The sequence below is a fragment of the Panthera tigris genome, chromosome A3 (assembly GCF_018350195.1).
Source record: "Panthera tigris isolate Pti1 chromosome A3, P.tigris_Pti1_mat1.1, whole genome shotgun sequence".
NCBI classification, from domain to species: Eukaryota; Metazoa; Chordata; class Mammalia; order Carnivora; family Felidae; genus Panthera; species Panthera tigris.
The window spans coordinates 11,829,732-11,854,211 of record NC_056662.1 but is presented as its reverse complement, the minus strand read 5'-3'; the positions used below and the strand labels follow the sequence as shown (position 1 = coordinate 11,854,211).

Sequence of the window (24,480 nt, the reverse complement as noted above, 5' to 3'; positions counted from 1 at the left end):
TTGTCCATCTCAGTCAGAATGAACTACCAGGGTGGAAGGGGTCTGATACAATCGAGTGGCCATCATTGCGCTAGCTGGTCTTCACAGGGGATGGAACCACATCAGGTGCTGGGTGTTGGTCCGTGTGGCTGTCCAGTCACGCATTCAACAACAGCAGCAGCTAGAACAGCCATGGTGGGAGGGAGTCCACGCTGTTGGACTTGTGCACAACTCCCGTCTCTGCCATCATAGCTGCTGTGTTCATGAGCCCGTTGCATAAACACTGAAGCGGCCAAGGTGAGAGGCTGACTGAGTCACCCATGAACCAAGCTGCTCATGGGGACCTCCCAGCGAGGCCGTACGTAGGAACGGAGGGAGAGGTGTTGATGTCACAGCCGTAGAGGACGCAGAGGCCCGGGGCACGTGTTCATGCAGCGTGCTTGTGCCCACCGGACCTGGCCAAGCCTGATCTGTAATGTAACACTTGGACCTTACAACGCACTGCTGCTGGGCCCACCCAGCCTTATAACTGGGTGGTTATGGCAACGCCACTTAGGAAGCACAGTTCTGGGCACATGAGCACTTGACATCCCATGCTCAGATACTCTGTCTCTACCAGAGCCCAGTAGCATGCCAGGAACTATTTGGGTTTTTTCCTCCCGTGTTTTTCGAATGCCGTGTAGTTCTCTGCTGCAAATGGCATGACCTTGTTCCAGAACCCTAGGGATCTGTGCTGAGGAGCCCTCCTATTGAGGCTTGCCCGAGATGTCACACACCATCCCTTTCTACCCCAGATACTTCCGGGGCCAGGGGGTCTGCCAGATGGTATGGCAGAAGTGGCAGGCGGCTTGAACTGCAGCGGGGCCCTTTCTTGTGGTCCCCACTCAGAACGCTCAACCTCCCACAAACCAGTAAATGGGTCAAAGTAGTTTTCTCAAGTGTGGAATATATAGCCTCTAAGCCTGGAGGAGGCCTACCCAGCATCGCGCTTCTTACTGGTGGGAGGTGGAAGGTGCAAATCTTGTCTCTTACTTGAAGGCAGTGTCTTGTCATGTTTCAGACCACTTGACCCCTACCTTCCCAGATGGGCGGTCCCCTGAAACTTTCTGTCGTCTGAAGCCTAGGTGTCTTATCAAGACATCCACTTGCCACTTCTTGCTTGTTGTGTCAGATTAGCATGCTGTCCCCCTAGTCTAGTGGACCACGGTGTTGTCCTGGGCAATGTCCATATGGTCTAGGTCCTTTGGGACTATGTTAATGACAGAGAGCAAGAGTTAACATAAGGTGCCTGCCTTGTTTGGACTTCTGTGTAATCTTGAAACAGCCTGGGGAGGTCTTTATGCCAGCAGGGAGGTGGGGGCACTTCAGCTGGCCCAGAGGGTCCACAGGAATCTGGAGATTGAAGGTGCTCATGTAAATCTCCCCCAGATGACCCTCCGCCACATCTCAGAGTCGCACATCTTCCTTAGCAGGGCCTGGCAGGAGAGGACGTACGTAGCTTTACCCTCTTGAGCTCAACTTTCTCAAGATCTGCCACTCTTGGAGTTAAGTCCCGTGCCTGATCTTCGCTCTAGAAGCCCTCCAGCTGCAGCAGGTGAGGGCCTGCTTACATGTTGCCAAGGAGGCCCTCCGACTCTCACTTTGCTCTCAGTTGGTGATTGTCTGAGCCTGTCCTTCTCTCTTTTCAAAACCTTGGCCGGGGGGGGGGGGGCGGGGCGGGGGGCGCATCTGGGTGGCTCAGTCAGTTGAGCGTCCAACTTCGGGTCAGGTCATGATCTCACAGCTCGTGAGTTCGAGCCCTTCATCGGGCCCTGTGCTGACAGCTCAGAGCCTGGAGCCTGCTTCGAATTCTGCGTCTCCCTCTCTCTCTGCTCCTTCCCCGCTCCTGCTCTCTCTCTCCTTCAAAAATAAGTAAGAACATAAAACAAAAAACCTTGGTGGCCCTCCGCAAAACCACACCGTTCCACTGTTCTCATTATTTCCCCCATAACCTCTCCAACACCACACGTGCTGCCTGAGCCACTGCCTCCCACCCCGTGTCCCAACCCAGTCACCACGAGGGAGTCTTAGCAGTGGCACTGCTACCCCAGCTGAGGGACTACCAGTACTTCCCCACCAGTGTTGGGGTCCTCACTGCCAGCCGGCTGCTGAGAGATCCACCTCCCTCCTCGGGGAGCATCCTTCGAGTGTGCTTCCTGGAACCACTCCGCTCTTGGAACCAGTTGTCTTAAGTTGGGAGCCTAAAAGCAGAGTCTTGAGACAGGAGGTTGGGACATGTAATTTATCGAGGGATGCTCTTCATGAATAAATCTGTGAGGACACGAGACTAGGGGAGGAGAAGGAGCCAAACACCGGCAGGGATCTCCGTTTAAGCCCAGCCTGAGCCTCAGTAGGAGGGCTCTGGGGCAAGAACCCACACTGTGGTTGTCCCTCTTTAGAGCGAAGGGGCTGGACTCCTAACGCCCTGTTAGTCATTGGCTGTGAACCGGTGCAGGGTGGGCACAGCTTCCTGATAAGGTGCCTCTCAGCAGCTGACGACGCTCTTCTGGAGAAGGGGACAGGTGTGAGCACTCAGCTCGGCCTTCTCAGCAGCTCACACAGATGGGCTGTGTGAAGACAGCTGGGCAGGCCTCGCGGCGTGAGAATTAAAAATGCCTGTAACCTTGATCCACCCATCCCTCTTTCAGGGGTTTTTCCTCTGGATGCCCCTGCACACATGGGAAATCATGTATTTACTCAGGTGGGAAGGGCAGTGATAGCAAAAACCTAGAAAAAAAAAAGCCTGGAGACTCAAGTTTTCATTGAATACTCTTTGGTACCTTTAAAATTTTTGTACCATGTGCACCTGCTATATAGTCAAATAAAGATAAAATAATTCACTTTTAAACAACTCTGTATCTGCTATTTACTAGGTAGGTGATGCTGGGCCTTGGCCTCAATTTCCCTATCTGTAAAGTGCAGGTGATGGTGCCTTCACGTCCTAGAATTGCACATACTAAACATGCTCGTGCATAGAAGCCACTTAGTGTGATGCCTGCCTGCTGAGTAATCAGTAACTATTAGCTGCTGCTGTTAATATTATCATCTGAGTTATCATGGTTTATTGCCTTGCAGGGTAACTGTGGGGATGAACTAAAATAATGTGTATTTTATACATCAGCACAGTGCCTGGCACATAGGATGTGTGTGTGCTTCTTTTTCACACAGGGCAAATTAATATATGTATATATATACACACACATGCACACACACGTATACATACATGTATATTATGTGTGTGTGTATATATATATATATATATGTACCAGTTCAAATATATATATGTGTATGTATATATATGTACATCTTTTTTAAGGGAATTGGGATCAGGTTTTGCAACCTGATTTTCTTCCTTAAAACATTTTCAATGTTTTTCCTGCAACATTAATTATCAGGATCGTTGCACAGTGATGCTGGTAGAGCAGCATTGCACCCTGGGAGGGAGGTGAGGGTTCACGGGTTGTAAAGGCAGGTGTAGTCTGCCTGTGTCTTAGCGTCATGAACTGGTAGGATGTCGAGTCCCTTGCCAGCTCTGAGCCATTAGACTGGCTACTTCAACTCTGAGCCTTCATACCTGAAGCATTCTCTGGAGGATTAGAAATAACTTAAAGCGACAAATCCTAGGGGCGCCTGGGTAGCTCAGTCAGTTAAGCATCCGACTTCAGCTCAGTCATGATCTCACGGCACGTGGGTTCAAGACCCACGTCAGGCTCTGCGCTGACAGCTCAGAGCCTGGAGCCTGCTTCAGATTCTGTGTCTCCTTGTCTCTGCTCCTCCCCTGCTCATGCTCTGTCTCTCTCTCTCTCTTTCTCTCTCTCTCCCTCTCTCCCTCTCAAAAGTAAATAAACATTAAAAAAAATTAAAGAGAATTGCTCAAGTAGTAATAGTAACAGTAGTGATAATATCACATCATATTTTACAAAGCTTTCCAATGCCTCATAAATAATAATATAGAAACAAGCTTAGGCAATAGAATAATTATGATTATAATCAATAGATGTAATAATAATTATGAATAATTATTTTTCAAATGCAGCTGCTCCATATGTAATTACAAAAGCATTAACCATGGTATTAAACTTTGGCATATACTTACAAGGGAAAGAGAAAGTTGAGGTTTTCGTAGAGCAGAAAAGCGCTAGCTTTGAAAATGAAATCGGAAGCCAGGAAAAGAGGTTCAACTTCCCCAGTAATCAGGAGTGATTACTGAATGTAGATTAACTGTCAGATGCAAAGTGAAACAGTGCAATGCAACTTCTTGCCCATCATATGGGCAACAGTGTTATTCGGATGATATCCAGGGTTCGTGAGAATGGGGGAGCCTCTGGTGCCCAGTGTGAATTGGTGCAGCACTTGGGAGGACAATTTGGCAACATCCTCAAGAGATAAAAATGTGCTGTGCCATTCATCGTCTCTGGATCTGCCCTAGGGCAACACACTTCCACAAAGAGGCGTGAACTGACAGGTTCGTTGCAAGTCCGCTGCAGCACACGATGGGAGACAGCGATCATCTGGGGACTGATTTAAAAAGTTGTGACTCTTGAAAAAATTAAAATGTAATTCACATACTGTAAACTTCACAGTTTTAGGGTGTACAGTTCAGTGTTTTCAATATGCTCACAGGGCTGTGCAACATCACCGCTATCTAATTACAGAACGTTTTCATCGCTGCAAAAAGAAACCCTCTACCTACCTACTAGCATTCACTTCCCATTTCCTCCTTTCCTCCTACCCTGGCAACCTCCATCCTGCTTCCTGTCTCTGTAGATTTGCCTAATTCCACACATTTGGTATCAGTGGACTTGTACAATCTGTAGCCTTTCTTTTAATGTGACAGGTTTATTGAGATATATAATTCACATATGAGTTACCCATTTAAAATGTACTCTCCGATGGGTTTTAGTATATTTGCAGAGTTGTGCAACCATCACCACAATCGATTGTAGACATTTTCATCACCCCAAAAAGAAACCCTATTCCCTTTAGCTATCACCGCCAAGCCCCTCTTCCCCAGCCCAAGACAACCATTTCTATCTCTATAAATTTGCCTACCCTGCATATTTCATATAAATGGGTCATAAAATACATGTCTTTTGTGCCTGGCTTCTTTCACTTAGCATTTAAAAAAAATTTTTTTTTTTTAACTTTTATTCATTTTTGAGAGACAGAGAGAGACAGAGCATAAGCGGGGAAGGGGCAGAGGGAGGGAGACACAGAATCCGAGCTGTCAGCACAGAACCCGATGCAGGGCTCGAACCCATGAACCGTGAGATCATGACCTGAGCCGAAGTTGGACACAACCGACTGAGCCACCCAAACGCCCCAAATGTTTATTTTTGAGAGAGGGAGACACAGAGTGTGAGCAGGGGAGGGGCAGAGGGAGGAAGACACAGAATCTGAAGCAGGCTCCAGGCTCTGAGCTGTCAACACAGAGCCCAACACGGAGCTTGAACTCACGGACCATGAGATCATGACCCGAGCTGAAGTCGGACGCTCAACCGACTGAGCCACCCAGGTGCCCCATCACTTAGCATGTTTTCAAGATTCATCCACCTTGTAGCATGGATCCCTCTGTCTCTCTGTCTCTCTATCAAAAACAAACGTTAAAAAAAGAAGTCCTTAAAATGTATACAAAATTTGGAAAGATAAGAAATAAAAAGCAGCTGGGGAACCCTGGAGAGGTTAGAATGAGTGCTTTCATGCCACCTGGAAAGTTGAATTGGGCAACTTGTGTTTTGAAAATAGGTTCATTGACTCCCTTTACAGCTCAGATCTATTTTGTCTTCGTCTATCTTTTGAAGTAATTTTGTTACTGTCTTAATAATATGTACCAGTTCAAATAGTAGAGAGGCTTATAAAGTTCAAGTTGCTTATCTCCTCTCTTCACCTGAAACCCCTCCCCCACAGCAATGAGTGTTAGTGCAATTCCTTTTCCTGATAAACTTCTCTGTTTCGTATTGTCTTCTCGCCCCACCCCACAAAGTGTGTTTCTTCAGCTTTCTGTTGTCGACGTGGAAAGCTCCTTCCTCTGCAGGGGGAAGTGGGTCTTTGTCTGTAAGCGTGGACAGTGGTCTTCAGGCTTGCTTTGTATCACCCCCTACCGGAGATGGTGACTTAGGAGGTCTGGAGTGCTGCTCAGGTGTCTTTCTTATAAAAAGCTCCCATGGTGATTCTAGGGAGGCAACAGGGTTAAAAATCATTTATCTAGTGAGTAACAGAGCAATCTTAAATTGTACCCGTGATGCTTCTTTGAGAATTATTTTTGGTAGGTTCTTTATGAGAGAGTAATGAGCCTGTCAGCCTTAAGGAAACACGCCTGAACTTAGATGGTCTGTTTCGTTCCAGGAATTTCACAGAATTTTTACTTTAGGTTATTTTTAGCATCGGGGTTTTATCTCTAACGAAACGCTCTACATAGAGCTGCCATCTGAGTCTAAGAAAGTGATCTGGGATTCTTTTTTGAAAATGGTAGGAAAAGCAGCATCAGGCAAACTTAGCATGTAAGCTTTTGGTCGTTTCACATTGAAAACGGGGGGATGTAGCAAACCGACAGGCGGAAAGACTGTCCTTGGGTCTGGTTTTGTCAAGCTTTCCGTTTCCCCAGCTGCACCCCTGCCCCCAGATTGTCGTTGACTTCATTAACGGTACGTTTACCTGAGATGCAAATGAGAAAGGAACTTGTGACTGAGAACGTCACACTGATTTCCATTCTTAGGTTTTCAGACATAAGACTTGCAGAAACCCATAAAAGCTATTTAAAGACATAATAATCAGATTCTGTACGATGATAAACCTGAGTAATCTTTCTCATAAATTAAATTATGTTCAACTTTACATTTTCTCTTCCAGGTATTCTCATGGGAGCAGTTATAAAAATTATAGAGTTTAAAAAATTGGCAAATTGGAAGGTAGGTTTACCCAACTTACGATTTTTATTGATTATCTTTAATTTTAGGAGCACTGATGGTTAGTTACGGTGGCTTATCATTGCTTCACCATGAGGGAAGTTTATATTGTCCCGTGAATTTTTTAACGTTCTGTTGGATTAGGGTTGATATCATTACCTCGGACTTCTCTGAAAAAGTATAAATCTCACGAGTTAACATGGGAGCACTCAGTGTCCTATTTTGTTATTTATTTGCATTTTTATCACCTTAGACTAACCTGCTCTCTGGGGGAAAGTCTCTAATTAGCATAAAACATGTATCAGTGGTTACCGCTGACAGTGGAAGATAAAATGTATTTGTCCAGCGCCAGAGCTTACAGTATGCTTTATACACTGTAGCTCATGTTGTCCTCATGACAACCACATGATGTAGATGACCACATTCTGTCATCACTCTGGTATTACAGATAAAGAAAGCGACCACAGAGAGGTTGAGACACGTCCAACATCACAGAGCTAGAAAGTAGTTGAGCCTTCTGTCCAGCCCTGCTGGCCCCGTATGTTCTCTGTTCTCCGCCACACTGTGCTGTCCTCAGGGTGTGGGTGTTCATACCCTCATGTTCACACAGTGGGTAGAGCGTGAGCATCATCTTGTGGTACAAGGACTAAGTGAAACTCGAACTTAAATGTGTGTACATCCATAGTAAGTACTGAGATTAAAAAGTATGTGACGGAATTGATTTTGAGGAGGGGAACAGGGTTCATTTGAAAATATTAAAGAGTTATGTGGCTACACTTCATCCCATTCAAACTCTTCCTGTTTTGATTCTGCTTCTAGGTGCTAGGATTCGTTTACCTGTGAAACTGTGCAAAACAAGTCGCACAGTCTGACCTAAAACACAATTTGAAACTGTTACAAATAATACTTGGGAAATGTTGTATGTATTAAATGGAATCTCAAAATCTATGTTGAGCTCCTGCCATTACAGAACTCCCCTGAGCTGGGGAAGGGACTGGGCAGGCCTCACTAGAGCCCACTGTGAATGATGTCTCTGCCCTCCTACAACTGGCTAAATTGAGTCACCCTCACAGTGGCTCATTCTAGGGCAGGGGACACAGACTGTAACCCTTGCCCTACTCCTAGATACAGCCTGATGTGTTTTGATTGTGCTTGATTTAAAATCAGTTGCTCAAAATTGGAATTGACTTTTAAACAATTAAAAAGCATTAGCTTTATTTTAAAATATTTTCTATCTATATAACTTTCTGGGAATTTCACATAGAAATCTGAATCTCGAGCTTCTCTTGAAGAAGCAGAAACTTTTTTTTCTTTTGGAACTTATATGTTATTTAAATTTATTTTATGTTTAATACATTTATTTAAATTCAAGTTAGTTAACATACAGTGTAGTACTGGTTTCAGGAGCAGAACCCAGAGATTCATCACTTACATAGAACACCCAGTGCTCCTCCCAGCAAGTGGCCTCCTTAATGCCGGTCACCCATCCAGCCCCGTCCCCCAACCCGCCTCCAGAAACTCTCTTAGCACCAGGCCCACATTCCACCCTGCAGAGATCCAGCGGCTGCCCCTTCCGGGAGTGCTGTGTGGCCAGGGAGGCCTGGGAGATGGTGGCCCCTGTTCGGAGTGGTGGGAACAGAGGAGGTGGGGGGAGATCGTCTTCCACTTTTGAGTTTTATATGCTTCGGTTTTGTTGAATCTATTGTTCAATACATGTTACTTTTCAAGTTAAATAATAGTAATATATTTAATAGTACAGGCAAGTGAACCAGAGTTGGGTAGTGAAGGTAATGGAGTGCCTAAAGAGCCTTCCAGGCAGCCTGGGCTTGACCTCAGAGAAGGGGTCTATCAGGCCCTCTGAGAGATGGGGCAGGCTTCCTGGAGGAACAGGTGTTTGTGGAAAGCCAAAGCAGGAAGCAGGACACCTGTTTGGAAACCAGGTGCTGCCGGGAGCAAGATAAGAAAAACAAGGAGCTTGGTGTTCATTGCATGCAGTTCTTTGGCCAGACCGTCCCGCTGGGCCTGCCTTCCGCCTGTGTTATCATGTGCTTACATATTTATTTCTTGAAAGCAACTTGCTTTTTTTATGTATATACATTTTCTTGTAGTAGTTTTTTTTTAAGGCTCTTGTTGTGGTAAAATATACATAACATAGGGGTGCCCAAGTGGCTCAGTATGTTAAGTGGTTAACCTACTGACTCTTGATCTCTCACAGTTTGGTTAGTGGGATTGAGCCCCAAGCCCCCGAGGCTCCGCGCTGACAGCTGGAGCCTGCTTGGGAGTCTTTCTCTGTCTCTGCCCCTCCCTGTCTCTCTCTGTCTCTGTCTCTCTGTCTCTCCCTCCCTCTTAAAATAATAAATAAGCATTTAAAACTATATATATATATATATATATATACATACATAACGTAAAATAGCGTCTTAGTTATTTTTAAGTGTACATTGCACTGGGGTTAAATACCGTTCACAGTGTTGTATACTCACCACCATTATCTGTTTCCAGAACTGTTGCATCATCCCAGACAGAAACTCTACCCAGTAAACAACTCCCCGGTCCCCCCGCCCCACAGTCTGTTCTGGTTTCTATTTTTTCAGTATTTTCTATTGTTTTCGTAGCCCCCATTCTACTTTCTAGTTTTATGAATTTACCTATTCTAGGTACTTTATATAAGTAGAATCATACATTTGTCCTTCTGTGTCTGGTTTATTTTACTTAGTGTGATGTTTTTAAATTCATTCATACTGTAGTTTGTGTCAGAATTTCCTTCCTTTTTGTGGCCGAATAATATATACGGGTCTTTGTTGATCCATTCACCTGTTGATGGACCGTTGGGTTGTTTCTCCCTTTTGGCTGCTGTGAATAATGTTGTGAATGCTGGTGTGCTATATATGTTTCTTTTAAAGGAAACATTATAACACTGCGGAAACCAATATTTTTATAAATAAATATGATAAAAACAAAGGAGTAGAGATGCCTGCTGAAGCCCCTGAGATCAAGCCCGTTCTGTCAGAAAGGGAGATCAGCACATTGGAGAGAGGCTTTACTGCCTATAACGCCAAACTGTGGTGTCTTTGACTTAATTGAGACCAGAAAATGAATCAAAAAGAGTGGACTTTCTCAATCTGGGGGCATCAGTGGTATATGGCATCCACTGCCCAAGTATCACCTAAAATCACCTTATACCATCTGTGGGGAGGTGTTGCCAAAAAGAACCTGGGATCTTTCTGTAACACTATTCACTGCAAGGCGGTACATGCATAAATTACCAAAACCGGTTGGCTTAAGACCCCAGAGAGTTATTCTCTCAGAGTTGTAGAGGCCAGAAATCTGAACACAGGATGTTGGCAGGGCCGTGTTCCCTCTGGGAGCAAGTCCAGGTGGTAGGAGAGAATCCTTCATTAGCTTTGTAGCTTCTGGTGGTCCCAAGCATTCCTTGGCTGTGGCAACATAACCCCTTTCTCCTCTGTCTTCACATGTCCTTTGTGTCTGTGTGTCCTTTCCTGTCTCTTATAAGGACACTCTCACTGGGTTTAGGGCCCACCCATCCAGTGTGATCCCATCTGGATTCTTCCCTTAATTACATCTGCAAGGACCCTCTTTGCAACGAAAGTCACATTCTGGGGTTCCAGGTGGACATGGATTAAGGCTGGAGGACCCTGTGCAACCCACTGCAGGTGGGTTCTATACAGTGGTCCCCTGCGCAGATCCCGAGGATAGGTTGCCCCGCAACACACAGACCGGCCCGTTTCTTTTCACGTGGTCCCAGTCTGAGGCATGAGCTTGTTGCTCAGGCAGCTATTTTAAGACTTAATAAGGCATTTTCAGCAGCCATCATTTGCTTCTAGTTTGAGCCTTTGAATGTTGTTTTAGGCTTTATGGCAACAGCTGTACAGTTGTAAGAATACACTTAACCATTCTTCTGAATAGGGATTTTGGCAAGAAATCAGACTGTCAAGACTGTAGCATGAAATTTTCCTATGAAAAAGGGCCTAATTTTGCAGTGTTAAGGAGACTCTGTGTTACATGTAGTCATTTCGGATTTGAAGACCAATATGGACTGATACACCAACAATTAGAGATGTTAACATAGAACATGAAATTGTGATGTCGTTCCTCCCAAGATGGCCATATTCTGGAAATACCTATCATAATGGCACTTAATATTTGAATCTGGAAGCATAGCAAGGGGCTGACTTTGTAGCCATGTCCCGAGTCACAAGGGCATCAGATGGGCATTACTTCATCACAGCCAGGTTTAGGAAAGTGGCGCAGTTGTCTGTGACAGGCAGAGAAAAGGCCAGGGCAATTTTAAACGTGGATAGGGTTTAGTCTTCCTCCAAGTGGATTGTTCTAAGGCTTACTGTTAACTTTTTTTCTGGAGGATTTCAGTTTGTGGACTTGTTTTTGTAAGCGTTCTGTTTTCATTGAAATGTCTTCTGTATTAATATTAACTTCCTTTCCTAAGTAAAGAATAAAAAGCATACAGGGTGTGTTTGGAAGCACTTCATTCTTACTTATTTTGCTGGTCACCTTTAAAATCACTTGTCCACTAGGTGTTGTATGGAAACCAATTTGACAATAAATTTCATATATTACAAAAAATAAAAAAAATAAAAAATAAAATAAAATCACTTGTCCTACATTTATTAGTGCAGGTTTTGTGGTGTCTTTGGTTTCTTCTGCTGCTCGGTTCTATCATCAGGTTCTTTTTTAAACATTAAATATTTCCACAGGGCCTACGAGAACAATTACTTTGGCTCTTCACTGACGGATTTTATTTCTTAATATATAACTTCCATGCTTCTGAAAATACCCATTTTACATTTACAGGAAGAAGAAATGTTTCGTCCAAATATGTTTTTCCTCCTCCTGCTTCCTCCTATTATATTTGAGTCAGGATATTCATTACACAAGGTAAGGCCCAGGCACGCGCTTGTGCTTTTGGTCTAGGTGGCTGCCCGAGTCGGTGAGACCAGCTCCTTGGGAGCTTGGGTGTGGACCTAGCAGCGGTGGCTCTGTGTGAGCACCCCGGGGGTGCGCTGCCTGAGGGAGAGGGGCGCACGTAGCACTTAGTGGGTCGCTTTACTGGTTTCAGGCCGTGTGGCTTATTAAACTAGTATTTTCCACAGAGGGTTACTTTTCCTAGGAAGTGATGGCCAAAGTGATTTTTAAGTGTACGCGGGCAATATATTGACTCTTCTTTTTGGACACAGACTGACACATGTTAAGAGGACAGCGTGTCCCAAGCCTTTTGATTCTCAGCTTCCCATGTGCGGCTTTTGTCCCTCCTTCGGCCTCTCCATCCTTCAGGGTCTCCCCTCTCAGTGTCCTGCCCTAGCTCCCCCTCTGATGTCCCCTTATCCCCGGACTCCTTTTCTTTCCGCCATCTCCCTGGCCCAGCTTCTCCTTACCAGACTGGAGCCTCATCCTTCCCCAGCCCTCCAGCTCCTTCTGACCCATCACCTAGTCTAGTCCCCCAGTTACTCTGCTCATTCTTGGCTCCTCAGCCTAGAGAGCGGCCTCACCGGCCCTTGCCCACTTCCCCGCCTTGCCCCAGCATTTCTGGTCTCTGCCCTCCAGCTTCCAGTGGGACTCATTCTGCCTGGGCGGGAGCTTCTCACTTTTAAGCCAGTTTGTGTGTATGTGGGGGGTGGGGGAGGGGTGTCTTTTTCTTGACGTTTTAAGTTTATTTATTTTTGAGACAGAGAGGGAGAGCGCACACGTGCACGCCCACACCTGTGCAAGAGCAGAGGGGAGGCAGAGAGAGATGGGGTGGGGGGAATCCCAAGCAGGCTCCATGCTGTCAGCACAGAGCCCAGTGTGGGGCTTGATCCTGTGCACTGTGAGATCATGGCCTGAGCCAAAATCAAGAGTCAGATGCTCAACTAACTGAGCTATCCAGGTGCCCCTCTTTAAATGTACTTAAGTTTTAGGGGCGCCTGGGTGGCTCAGTCGGTTGGGCTTCCGACTTCAGCTCAGGTCATGATCTCGTGGTTCGTGACTTCAAGCCCTGCGTTGGGGTCTGTGCTGATGGCTCGGAGCTTGGAGCCTGCTTCAGATTCTGTCTCTGTCTCTCTGTCCCTCCCCTACTCGCTCTCTGTCTCTCTCTCAAATGAAATAAATAAATAAATAAATAAATAAATGTACTTCAGTTTTAAAATAAAAAAGTGACTCAACTTAAAATATTAGTAATACATCAGTTATTTTGTGAATGTGATTAAAAATTGTGAAGGTTGGAAAGTTTGGCCTACTCTTCGACAGAGGAAAAGAGCCTGGACTTTAGAGCCAGAGAGACATAGGTCTAATCATGCACTGCCTCCTACAGGTGTCTTTTGGGTAGAGTCAAAATTAAAAACAAAAAATCCCCCAAACCCTACCTCCTGGGTTGTTTGAAGGTTTGCACAAGATGAAAGAATGTATGCAGAGCATGACCCACCACATTAAATAATCGATGGTGTTCCTTGTTGTTGTTAACATCATCTATTATTAATATGACCACTGTCATTATTGATAACTTAGTAAATGAGTTAAATTTAGTCATTAGAGTTTTGTTAAAACATACTAATTAAATCTTTAGTTTTCCACCTGGATACTAAAACATAAATATTTTAAACTGTTCAGTCCAGGGGCGCCTGGGGGGCTCAGTCGGTTGAGCGTCCGACTTCGGCTCAGGTCATGATCTCACGGTCTGTGAGTTCGAGCCCCACATCTGTGCTGACAGCTCAGAGTCTGGTGCCTGTTTCAGATTCTGTGTCTCCCTCTCTCTCTGACCCTCCCCTGTTCATGCTCTGTCTTTCTCAGTCTCAAAAATAAATAAACGTTAAAAAAAAATTTTTTTTTAAAAAGGAACAGGCAAGAAGAAGTTAAAAGTCAGTGTCTTTCACACTTTCATTTTATAAACAAATCTTAAAAGAACTATACGCAGATAAAAGAGAATATTTCAAAACAATGTGAAGTGGGAGTGCCCGGGTGGCTCAGTCAGTTAAGTACCCTACTCTTGATTTGCACTCAGGTCATGGCGTTAGCCATGAGATTGCGTCGGGCCCCGTGCCGACAGCCGGAGCCTGCTTGGGATATTCTCTCTTTCTCTCTCTCTCTCTCTCTCATAATAAATAAATAAACATTTTTTTAAATAAAATTTTTTTTTAATTTAAAAAACAATGCTGAGGAAGTTGATTTGATCTTTGCTTAAAAACATGACACTGTGATATTATATTAGAGCATATAAAATTTTTATTTTCTAATTTTTTGGAGGGAGGGAGATAAACTTGTTCAAAATTTGAGGAAAATAACAGTTTCTTAGAAAGACATTTGTTTGAAGATGGCTCTCCAGCAGGAAATGTGACAATTTATGTGAAATGGACTAATGTGAGTTAGAAATGTGAATTCAGAGACTTCTGTTCACTTCTGTCCTCCCCAAAGAAGATAGGAAGTCAACTTTGAATGTTTTTAATATTGCTGTATTTGTTGATGTAAATTTGAACTTGGAATAAAAATTTCAGTGAGATTCCCATCACTTAATATGCATTAGATAGGCAGCTATTGGTTCTTTAAAATTATTAATATCATATAAAGAATAGGACATTAGTTATGTCAAAGAGAAACAGATAAATTTGCTCGGCGTAACAAAGGGAACTTCTTTTAGTGTGGTAACTTGAATTTGGGTAAATTTTCAATATCCAGATTACTATTAACCAGCTACATAAATTTATATTAGCATTAGATTCCTATAAACAGATCAAGGCTTAATTTAATCTATTTTAATCTATTTTTAACAACAAAAATAAATTAGCTCTTTGCAGAGGAAACTCCTAGATGAAAGCCTTTGGTTTAGAAAAAACAAATCATTGTGTTTGCCCTGAATATTTTAAAGTTTTTTGTGTGCTAAAGATTGATAAACCAGACAAAATAATTGAATGTTAGATTATGGGCAGCCAAATCAAAATTGCAACAAAAGAAGCAAAAAAGGTTCCTGAAGGAGATAGGCTTGGTGGGGCCGTTGGTGTTGAGGTGAGGACATAACTTTTGAAGTGAGCTTTAAAATAGCAGTTCCTGTTGTCTGTGGCTTGACAGTTAAGTAAAAAATGGGATTCCTTGTCTATGCCCACAATCAGGTATCGAGGTTCCTTGGTGTTGTTCCTAAGTGGAGTCCACAGGATTCTAATAAGTAGCTTAATTTTTTTTTAATTTTACGGAAATTTGAAAGATTTACCACGCTACCAGGACGCAAATATATTCTCTTAAATGCTGTGAAGTATAGATGGAAATATTTTTTATCCGTCGTATTTGATGAGGATACTAATAGAGTAAAATACAGTTATTTAAGGGGCACCTGGCTGGCTCAGTCAGAGGGGCGTACGACTCCTGATCTTGGGGTCTTGAGTTCAAGTCTCACGTTGCATGGAGAAATTACTTAAATAAGTAAACTTTAGATAGATAGACAGATGGATAGATAGCAAGCCCTGGACAGCAAACAGGAGTTTCTGATCATGTAACGTATTATCTTGACATACTTTGTAATAATTCACCTTTTCTGGGGCGCCTGGCTGCCTCAGTTGGTGGAGTGCACAACTCTTGGTCTCACAGTTGTCTGTTCAAGCCCACACTGGGTATAGAGATTACTTTAAAATCTTTAAAAAGAATTAGGCACCTTTTCTTAATTAATTAAAAAATTATAATTGTATAAATTTTGGACTTTGATCAGATGTGAAACACAGTTAATTCCTTCAGTACCTATTAATTATCTTCTATCTGACGGGCATTATGCCAGTAACTATGTTATATAACAGCAGACCAGGTCACTGCCTCCTCCACTGAGCTTATAGCTTAGTGGGACAGACAGACCTCAGTCAAATAGTTACATAAATGAATATAAGATTTTGGGCATGGGGCACCTGGGTGGCTCAGTTGGTTAAGGCATCTGACTTCGGCTCAGATCATGATCTCATGGTTCATGAGTTGGAGCCCCCCATCGGGCCCTGTGCTGATGACTCAGAGCCTGGATTCTGTGTCTTCCTCTCTCTTTGCCCCTCCCCTGCTCGCTCTCTCTCTCTCCCTCTCTCAAAAATCAATAAGCATTAAAAATAATAATAATAATAATAATAATAATAATAATAATAATAATAAAAGATTTTGGCCATGTACCAGGAGAGGGTCATTGTGCACTGAGAGCATAGGATAGGATTTGCCCTGGCTGAAAGATCAGAGCAGGCCTCCCTCCTTCAGGAAGAGTCAAGCTATCCTCGGATCTTAAGATGGTTCGGGTTCACCAAGCAAGGAGAAAGGAAGAGTGGTCCAAGCCCAGCAAGCATAATGTGTTCCAAGAACCATAAGCTACCAGTGTGACCAGAACCCAGAGAACAAAGGGGAGGTGTGAGGCCTTCACAGGGGGGTCGAACCATCCAGGCTTTGGTTGGGTTTTAGCTGTGTTTTGAGTGGAAGTGGGAGGTCAGGGTGGAGGCATCATAATCAGGCTTGGCTTTTCCAAAGCTCATTCCCGAAGCCCTTGAAGAGCTAGAGGGGGAGGGGCCCCGCTGGTTCGGGCAGTTCCTAGCAGCAGTCCAGGGTGAGGTGATGGCGGCTTGCATGCACGAGGGCCCCAGCGATGTGAATGACTCGGGGAAGGTCACACTGTGACACCTGGCTCCGCGTCAGGCGTGGGGGTGAGGGAGGACTGCCAGGTCTCCAGCCAAACCAGGTAGGCGGCGGTGTCCTTTGCAGAGAATCAGAGGGCTGGGTGGGGGGTGCGTGCCTTCACTGACTGGACCGGCTTCCCTAATCAGTCCTCTCATTTCTGCTTTTTCAAACAGGGTAACTTCTTTCAAAATATTGGTTCCATCACCCTGTTTGCTGTCTTTGGTACGGCAATTTCCGCTTTTGTAGTAGGTGGAGGGATTTATTTTCTGGGTCAGGTAAGAAAAACATCTTTGAAAAATCCTGAAAATCTTACGTTCTTAGAGATAGTGCAGGGGGATGGGGTAGGGACAGACACCTCGTGGGGCCTGTGTTTCATGTTCAAGGTAAACACTGTCCTGGAAGGAAATCCAAACTCATATGAGGCACAGTAAAAGCATGCTGCAATTGTTTCTAAGTGTCCTCGAAGAGCTTTGGTGTGTGGAATTGAGTGGATCTTCTCCATCATACCCAAAAGTATTTGATCTTACCTGCAAACCAATAATTTAAGACCTAATACTAAAATTAAAGCAGAATATATACCATCAAGGTCTTTAGATTATAACAGTATCAGTTGTGTTCTCAGGTAAATGGAATCAAAGTTAAATACTGTGTCTCAGTAAAAATTTGCATTTTAAAAATCAAACTCGATTCTGAATATGTTCACTCAATTCTAAGCTGTCCACCTGTAGAATTGTATACTCCGGATTTTCCACTATTGCTAAACCAATTCCCAGTGTCATCAATTGGATGTTCTGTACTTTGAGTTCAAATTAATTTGAATTAATTTAAACCAAACCTACCCAGAAAGGTAATATGTATACTTTTGTACTCTGCATGTCTATGCACGTCATAGTTCTTTTCTTTTATGGTTACTTGCACAAAGTTTGCCTGCCCCCGTTCTGTGGACTGAGGGTCAGAGTCGGGCATCTGGGTGACCAGCAGGCCTCTCGTGTGTGTCAGATGTGTTTGCTTCTGTTGGTGGCTGTCGGCCAAAGCCCACTGCCTCTGATTGTCCCCTGAACTGCTGCCACAGTGGCACCAGAATAGATCTGTCTGTCATGCAACCTTCATTGCTCAGCTTCTAGTAGCAAATGGGAATAAACTTCAGAAAACTATACTTAATTTGGCTTGAAAAGGTAGCATTCTTTTCTGTACTTTTGTTGTATAATGATTGAATGCATGCTTAAACTGAAACTTAGGAGTTTTCTTTATGTTTCAAGTGGTTTGGGGACTGAAGATTAATGTCCTTATTAGTTTCTAATAAAGCACTAATGGACATTTTAATCTTCTTGGCTGTTCTCCAGGGGTTTTTTTTTTGTGTCTATGTGTTTGTGTGTTTTATTTTACAGGCTGATGTAATCTCTAAACTCAACATGACAGACAGGTAAATCTTTCATACTGTCACCCCCGTGTGACTACTTTTCAAACTGGGGATAGTTTTCTCCACCTTGATTCCTGGGTGCGGTGTTTCTCTATTCTGTCTCTCTTTTTGTTTGGCGGATGATTTCTGCTGAAATAACTTGTGGCTCAGAAATTAATCACAACCATATTGTGGAATTTTGAATGTCTCTAGTCAGAGCATTGCTGATTGGAATAATTGATTTAGCTTAAGCCTTGGAGGGAATATCTCTGGTCAGTTAACTGCACCCCGTCCCCAACACCACTCACTGCATCTTGCATTATCCAGAATCCTCTTCACCCAATTTCTGAGTCTTTTCAGTGGCCACAGTGGAAAGTTGTCCTCTTGATAGATCCGGGATGGAGGGGGGAGTGAGGTGTGCATCTTTACTCTGGGGTTCCCACCAAGCCAGGCATGGGGTAGGGTGCGGGGGGCAGGCAGGGCCAAGGTCTCCACTGTGGATATCTTCCTCAGTCTGAAGCTACTCCAGTGAGCACTCAGAGTTGCCAAGAGCCCAGCTCAGGAATTTCCTTCAACAACTTAGCAAGAAGCAACCTAGGCCGCTGTCTCCCGGATGGTACCAGATCCAGTGCTAAGAAAGTACACAAGCAGAGTGAGGCCTGGTTTCGTCCCCTCCCTGGGAAGTCTAGCGAATGTACAGCCTTGGTCTGTGTTTCTGCACCATGAGTGCTTGCCTTTGTGGCCTGGCTGGGGGCTAGGAAGCAGGGCTCAGGTGTCCGCCCCAGCTCTCTCCTGTCAGGCCGGTCAGAGCCGTCAGTCTTCAGCAACTTGGGGACTAGAATCTCGAAGCCATTTTCACGGGAAGTGTGCCTCTGAGAACAGCCAGTGCAATCTCCTCTTCCCCCAGGGACATAAATTTTGGAGCTTTTGTTGTAAGATAGTCTTGTTATATAAACAAGTAGCAAAAATCACATTCTTATTCTATAAGGAGCTAGAAAGAAAGCAGCACTGAGGCCCCGCATTTTGTAAGTATTTTTTGCAAGTGAAGAGAACTGCCCCGTACCTAGTCATACAAAGGAAGATGTCACAGCATTCAGTCCTTCAACCTGTTCTGGGGCAACTGGTTAGAGATACAGAAATGCTTGATAAATTCTTGTGAAACGGAATTAAACCGATGTTTGTTGGGAGGTTGAGGGAGGGAGGAGTAAAAGAATTGTCCCCTAGACAAGCAGAATAAGCCAGGTAGGGATTCTCTCTTGATGTGCAGGCACTTCCTTTCCTGTTAGAAAGTGACCTTCCCGCAGACTGGGAGTGCTCTGGGGAAAATTAGCCAACAGTTGCAAACCTGCAGCCACAGGGCCTGGCCAAGCACTTACCAGAGGGAACTTCCACGTGTCTGGGGGTGGCCGCGGTGGGGATCTGAAGTGTGCACCCTGTCTGAAAGGGACAGCCGCTTCTCAGCTCTACCTAGTCATCGCCCTGTGGGAATGCAGGCACAGAATTACTGGATATTAACAACATTTTTTTTTTTTTTTTCAAAAGAGGCCAGGTTTCTAGATTTTAATTAGGGAATTTCCTACTTTTTTTTTTTTTAATTTTTTTAATAGTTATTTATTTCTGAGACAGAGACAGAGCATGAGTGGGGGAGGGGCAGAGAGAGAGGGAGACACAGAATCTGAAGCGGGCTCCAGGCTCTGAGCCGTCAGCCCAGAGCCCGACGCGGGGCTCGAACTCACGGACCGTGAGATCATGACCTGAGCCGAAGTCGGATGCTTAACCGACTGAGCCACCCAGGCGCCCCAGGAATTTCCTAGTTTTTAAATGTTGACAACTTACTTTTTTTTAAGTTTATTTATTTATTTTGAGAGAGAAAGAGCGAGAACACACGTGTGCATGAGAGGAGCAGAGAGAGGGAGAGAGAGGGAGAGAGAGAGAATTCCAAGCAGGCCACGTGCTGTCAGTGTGCAGAGCCCAACACGGGGCTCGAACTAACTCACAAACCTGCGAGATCCTGACCTGAGCCAAAGCCAAGGGTCAGACACCCAACTGACTGAGCCACCCAGGTGCCCCAAAAGCTGACAACTTATAATCAGTTTTTCAAAACACCACTTAGGTCAAACATAAGACCCACAGACCTCTGCACAATAGAAAACATAAAAATAACTTTGTTAAACAGAGGGTTGTATTGTAGAGACGTTTCTGCTGGAGAGAGATGTCACTTGTAGATACATCTGAGTCCCTTCTCCACCTCAGTCTGTTTCCTTTTCGCTTGGTTGGTGTTGCTGTCTCTTTTGAGATGATGGAATAAATCAAGAAAACACACTTCTCAGTTGAACTTGTAGCTACTGACCTTTTAGAGGACGAGCCATGAAAGAGGGTGAGGCAGCAACTCACGCCACAGCGAAATGACTCCTTAGAGTCTGACCTCTCGATGAATCAGGCCGTTCATACTTCAGTCCTCCAGGAAAACTCTGCCCCAGTACAGATCCCCAGCCCAAGCTGAGTGTGTTAGATGATTTCTGCAAAGCATTGCCCCCCAACTGTTTGTGTGAAAATTCCAAACACAGAAAAGGTAAAGCGTGTGCAGTTCACGCCCAGAAGACCGCCAGCTGGGTTCTACGATGACTGTGTCACTGAATTTGCTTTAGCGCAGATCTTTCCATCCGTCCATCCCTCTGTCCATTCAACAGTTGGTCTTTTAGCTCCTGCTCTGGCTTCGGTTCAGGCTCCCACAGGGACCGTGACAAAGAACATCAACCAGGCCTCTTTTAGCACAACTGACACCCAACACAACTAGTTTTAGCAAAAAACCAAAAAACAAAAAGTTGTTGGCTTATAGAACTGAAGGGTCCTGGAGTGATGGCTTCTGGCCTGACAGCCTCCAGGACTCTCTCACTGTGTCTCCGTCCGTTCTTCCTGACGGGCTTCATCCTCAGACACACTTGCCCCGCGTGGCAGCACTGGTGGCTCTGGGCTCACCCCCCCTCCCCCGCCTCGCTTTAGCATCTCTGCCCAAGGGGCCAACCTGATTCCCAGTGGCCTGGTAAAATGCCCAGTGATTGCCCTCTCTGACCAAACTCAGGTCCCCTGCCCACTCCTAGAGCCCCACGCAACTATACGGGTGGAGGGTCGGAGAGGTGTGGCTCCCCAAATGGAAGTTGGGGTGCTTGTTACCAAAACCGGGGGTGTGGATGCTGAGCACAGAGAACCATAGCTGTCTGCTTGGCCTCACTGTCCTCAGAAATGGAGGAAAGGGACCAACCCAGCCGCACAAAGTCGGCACCCGACACAGGAGCCACCAAAGGCTCCCAGGTTCCTCCTCCGTCACCTCCCTCTCTCCTTCAGAGTATCCTTTTCAGACGTTGTTTTTCCTGAGGCCCGTGGCGATTTGCCCTGGGTGAGGAGAGGGAATCAAAGACAAAGGAAGAGACCAGCTCTGTGTCCGGGCTGCAGCAGGAGGGCCTCAAGGCCGGGCTGCCCACAGAACAGGGCCCCTCGGGTTGGCAGCCGTTCGGTGGTGTTGCCTGTCCTTCTCTCCCTGGCCTTCCTCTTCCCTCCCTCCCTCCCTCCCTCCCTCCCGCCTGCCTTCCACAAATTCCTCTGGGCCGTGCTCAGTACAGATCCTGAGAATGTACCCGTGACTAAAACATAGTGCCCACCTGCTTGGCACTCACAGTGAGGGCAAGAGGCAGATGACATGTGTCAGCCTCGGTGAGAACAGGGCATGTCTTGAACTGAGCTCTGGACTGGGACTGTCTTTCAGGGTCCGCCCCTCAGCTTGGGACCCAGCTGTCCTTGAGGTGAGCAGGCTGTCCCGCACGAGTCTGCATTAATTCAACACAGGGAGCTGCCCGGGAAACCAGCATGCCAGATGACCGACTTACAAAGCAGGCTGTGGCTGGCAAGGCAGCCAGGCAGCTCATCCCCCTGGCTCTGCTCACCCCGAGCCTGGGCTCACGTGACTGTGCAGAGTGGCTGAGCGTGGGCAGGCCCACCACCATAGCTCCCCTTTCCCTTCCAGGCTGCGAGCTTGGTGAGGGCATGAAACAGAGACAGGTGGTCTCTGGCTTACATCTCTCCCCGGGTCTGTCCCCTTGAGAGCCCCTGTTTTGTCTTACGTGGTGGAAGGGGGCAGACCTAATCTGTCTGCTGCTCTAGAAAGGAAGAGCCAGGCACGGCATGTGGCATTGAGGGGATCGCAAGGCCTGCAAGGACTCCCAAAGGGTAGAAAGAAACAGGCAGAGAGGATAAGTCATCCAGACTCCTGGGGAGGCCCACGGGGCCCTGCCTCACTTGCCAGCCTCTGACATCTGCCGCTGCCTCTCACGGGGCCGCTGCCACACTCACCGGCTTCTCAGGCCGCCAAGTTTGCCCCCACCTCAGAGGGAGCTTGCTGCTGTCTCTGTCCCCAGATCCTGACTTGGCCATCTGCTTCCTGTCATGTAGGCCCTTGTTTAAGTAAGTGTCATCTCTTCAGAGAAGCCTTTTCTGACCATCCGCTGTGAGTGGCCCACCCCCTGCCACCCACCAGATCACTCTGATCTCCCGTGTAACGCTTGCCATTTTTCCAAACTGGCCTTAGTCTCTGGATGTTGCTGTAACCAGTGTCTCGGTGAGGAGCACGGACTTGGGGCCAGGCGGCCCGTGTTTGGATCCTGGGTCTTGCCACTTCTCAGCTGTCTGACCTCGGGCAAGTTGCTTACCCTCATTGTCCCTCCACCTGCGCTATGTAACCGTGGTGGTAATGGTACCACCTCACGTGGTTGCCGTGTGGAGCGCTGAGTTCCTAGATGTCAAGGGCTCGGACCAGTGCCTGGGACGCGGCAAGTGCCACACGAAGGTTTGCTGTCATTACGGCCTCAGTGCCTGCAACATGCCAGGCAACTAATACCTCTTTGTCGGAGGTAGTTACACCTTCCTGGGCACTGTTGGGGAAGCCCCTGGCCCGGAGGGAGGCAGCCCTGGTGTTGGTGTCCCCCAGCCCAGCCACCCATCCCCTCGAGGCACGGCAGAGTTGCCGCGGACTTCGGCACTTTCTTCGATGCTGCAAGTCTGAGTAGAGGCTGTGGTCGGTCACAGGGACACTCCAGTGGCCTGGTGGCAAGGGGAGAAGCAGAGGTCACACCCAGGAGTTCGTGGGGCCTGTGGGTGAGGCCCCCCTGAGCCATCATGCTTCCAGCTGCTCTGACAAAGAGCTAGGCTGGGATGTCTGTAACGTCCATCTATCTGTCACCGGTCAGATAAAGTCTTGGTACTTCGGTGGAAAACCAGGCCGTTTCTAACAAAGGCTTGTGGAGCGGGCCTTTCACCGCCCCACCCGCAGTGTCAACCAGCAGGTGTTACAAGTGGGGAAAAGACACCACCTTCTGGAGTTACTTCAGCCCCAGTGTGTATTAGTATGTTAGGCCACATGCAGTCTGGGCTTGGATGTTTTATATGTGGACTATGTGATAAGCATTGCAGAATTACCCCTTCTTTTTCTCTTCTTTGCAGCTTTGCATTTGGCTCCCTGATTTCTGCTGTGGATCCAGTGGCCACTATTGCTATTTTCAATGCACTTCATGTGGACCCAGTGCTCAACATGCTGGTGTTTGGAGAGAGTATTCTCAACGACGCCGTCTCCATTGTCCTGACCAAGTGAGTGTCCTTTCTTCAAGGACGGCACTGAAGGTCCTTGTAGCAAAGGGACAGGTATTTGCATGCAGTCCTTGTGGTCTGGGTGATGGGTTCACTCGCTTCTCGGTCTTCTGTCCTGAGAAGCCCTGTCACCCCCAGCAGAACTGTCAAGGTCCCGGCTGATTCGAGGAGAGCCTGCCTTCTAGGACCTACCTTAGAGCGGTGGTTTCGAGTCCACCTTCTTGTCAGCACCCCTGGGGGCGCTCATTAGCCAGAGCACTCCCAGGCCCCACCCTCACAGCTTCTGATTCATTTGTTTGGGGGTAAGTCCCAAGAACTTCGGCTTTTGGGAGTTTGTTTTGTTTTGTTTTAGAGAGAGAAGGCTCAAGTGAGCAAGGGGGCAGAGAGAGAGAGAGAGAGAGAGGATCCCATGAGGGGCAGAGAGAGAGGCGGGGAAAGAGAAACCCACCCAAGCTCCTCACTGTGAGCTCGGTGCCCAGAGCGGGGCTCGAGCTCAGGATGAGGGAGCAGCCAGTTGAGGGATGGGTGTTGGGACAGCTTTGGTGCAGACGAAAGCAGTAAACGCAGGCCCTGCTCTCCCACTTAGGAGCTGTCTCAGGTCACCTTCCCGTTTCACAGCCATAAAATAAGCGAGTGATACTGACAGGCATGTCCCACCTCGAGATGCTGTTGTGTGAAAGCTACCTGGGAAACTGTAAATTTTTTTCAAATGTTCATTGGCATTACTGCCCTTGTTGATAGGACCTGAGAAATTATAGATGAATCATAAAATGTCAAGAAGCCATTGAGAAAGAGAAATGAAACGAATTTAAGACCATCTCAGATGCATTTATTGGACTCAGGGCTATTTTTCTTGAACTCTGTCTTTTGTGGCGTTCATTAGCA

The 24,480-nt window shown here is 46.2% G+C and overlaps 1 protein-coding gene across 2 annotated transcripts in view; it reads left to right on the top strand.

Annotated features, from left to right (window-relative positions):
- The window catches only part of SLC9A8 (solute carrier family 9 member A8), a 69,860-nt gene that overhangs the window by 15,403 nt on the left and 29,977 nt on the right, over positions 1–24,480 (top strand). For both annotated transcript variants that reach the window (XM_042980181.1, XM_007078013.3), the window contains 5 exons: positions 6,868–6,926; positions 11,754–11,837; positions 16,733–16,834; positions 17,948–17,982; positions 23,452–23,595. In XM_042980181.1, coding sequence (XP_042836115.1) covers positions 6,868–6,926; positions 11,754–11,837; positions 16,733–16,834; positions 17,948–17,982; positions 23,452–23,595 — 424 coding nt within the window. The remainder of the gene's footprint in view (positions 1–6,867; positions 6,927–11,753; positions 11,838–16,732; positions 16,835–17,947; positions 17,983–23,451; positions 23,596–24,480) is intronic.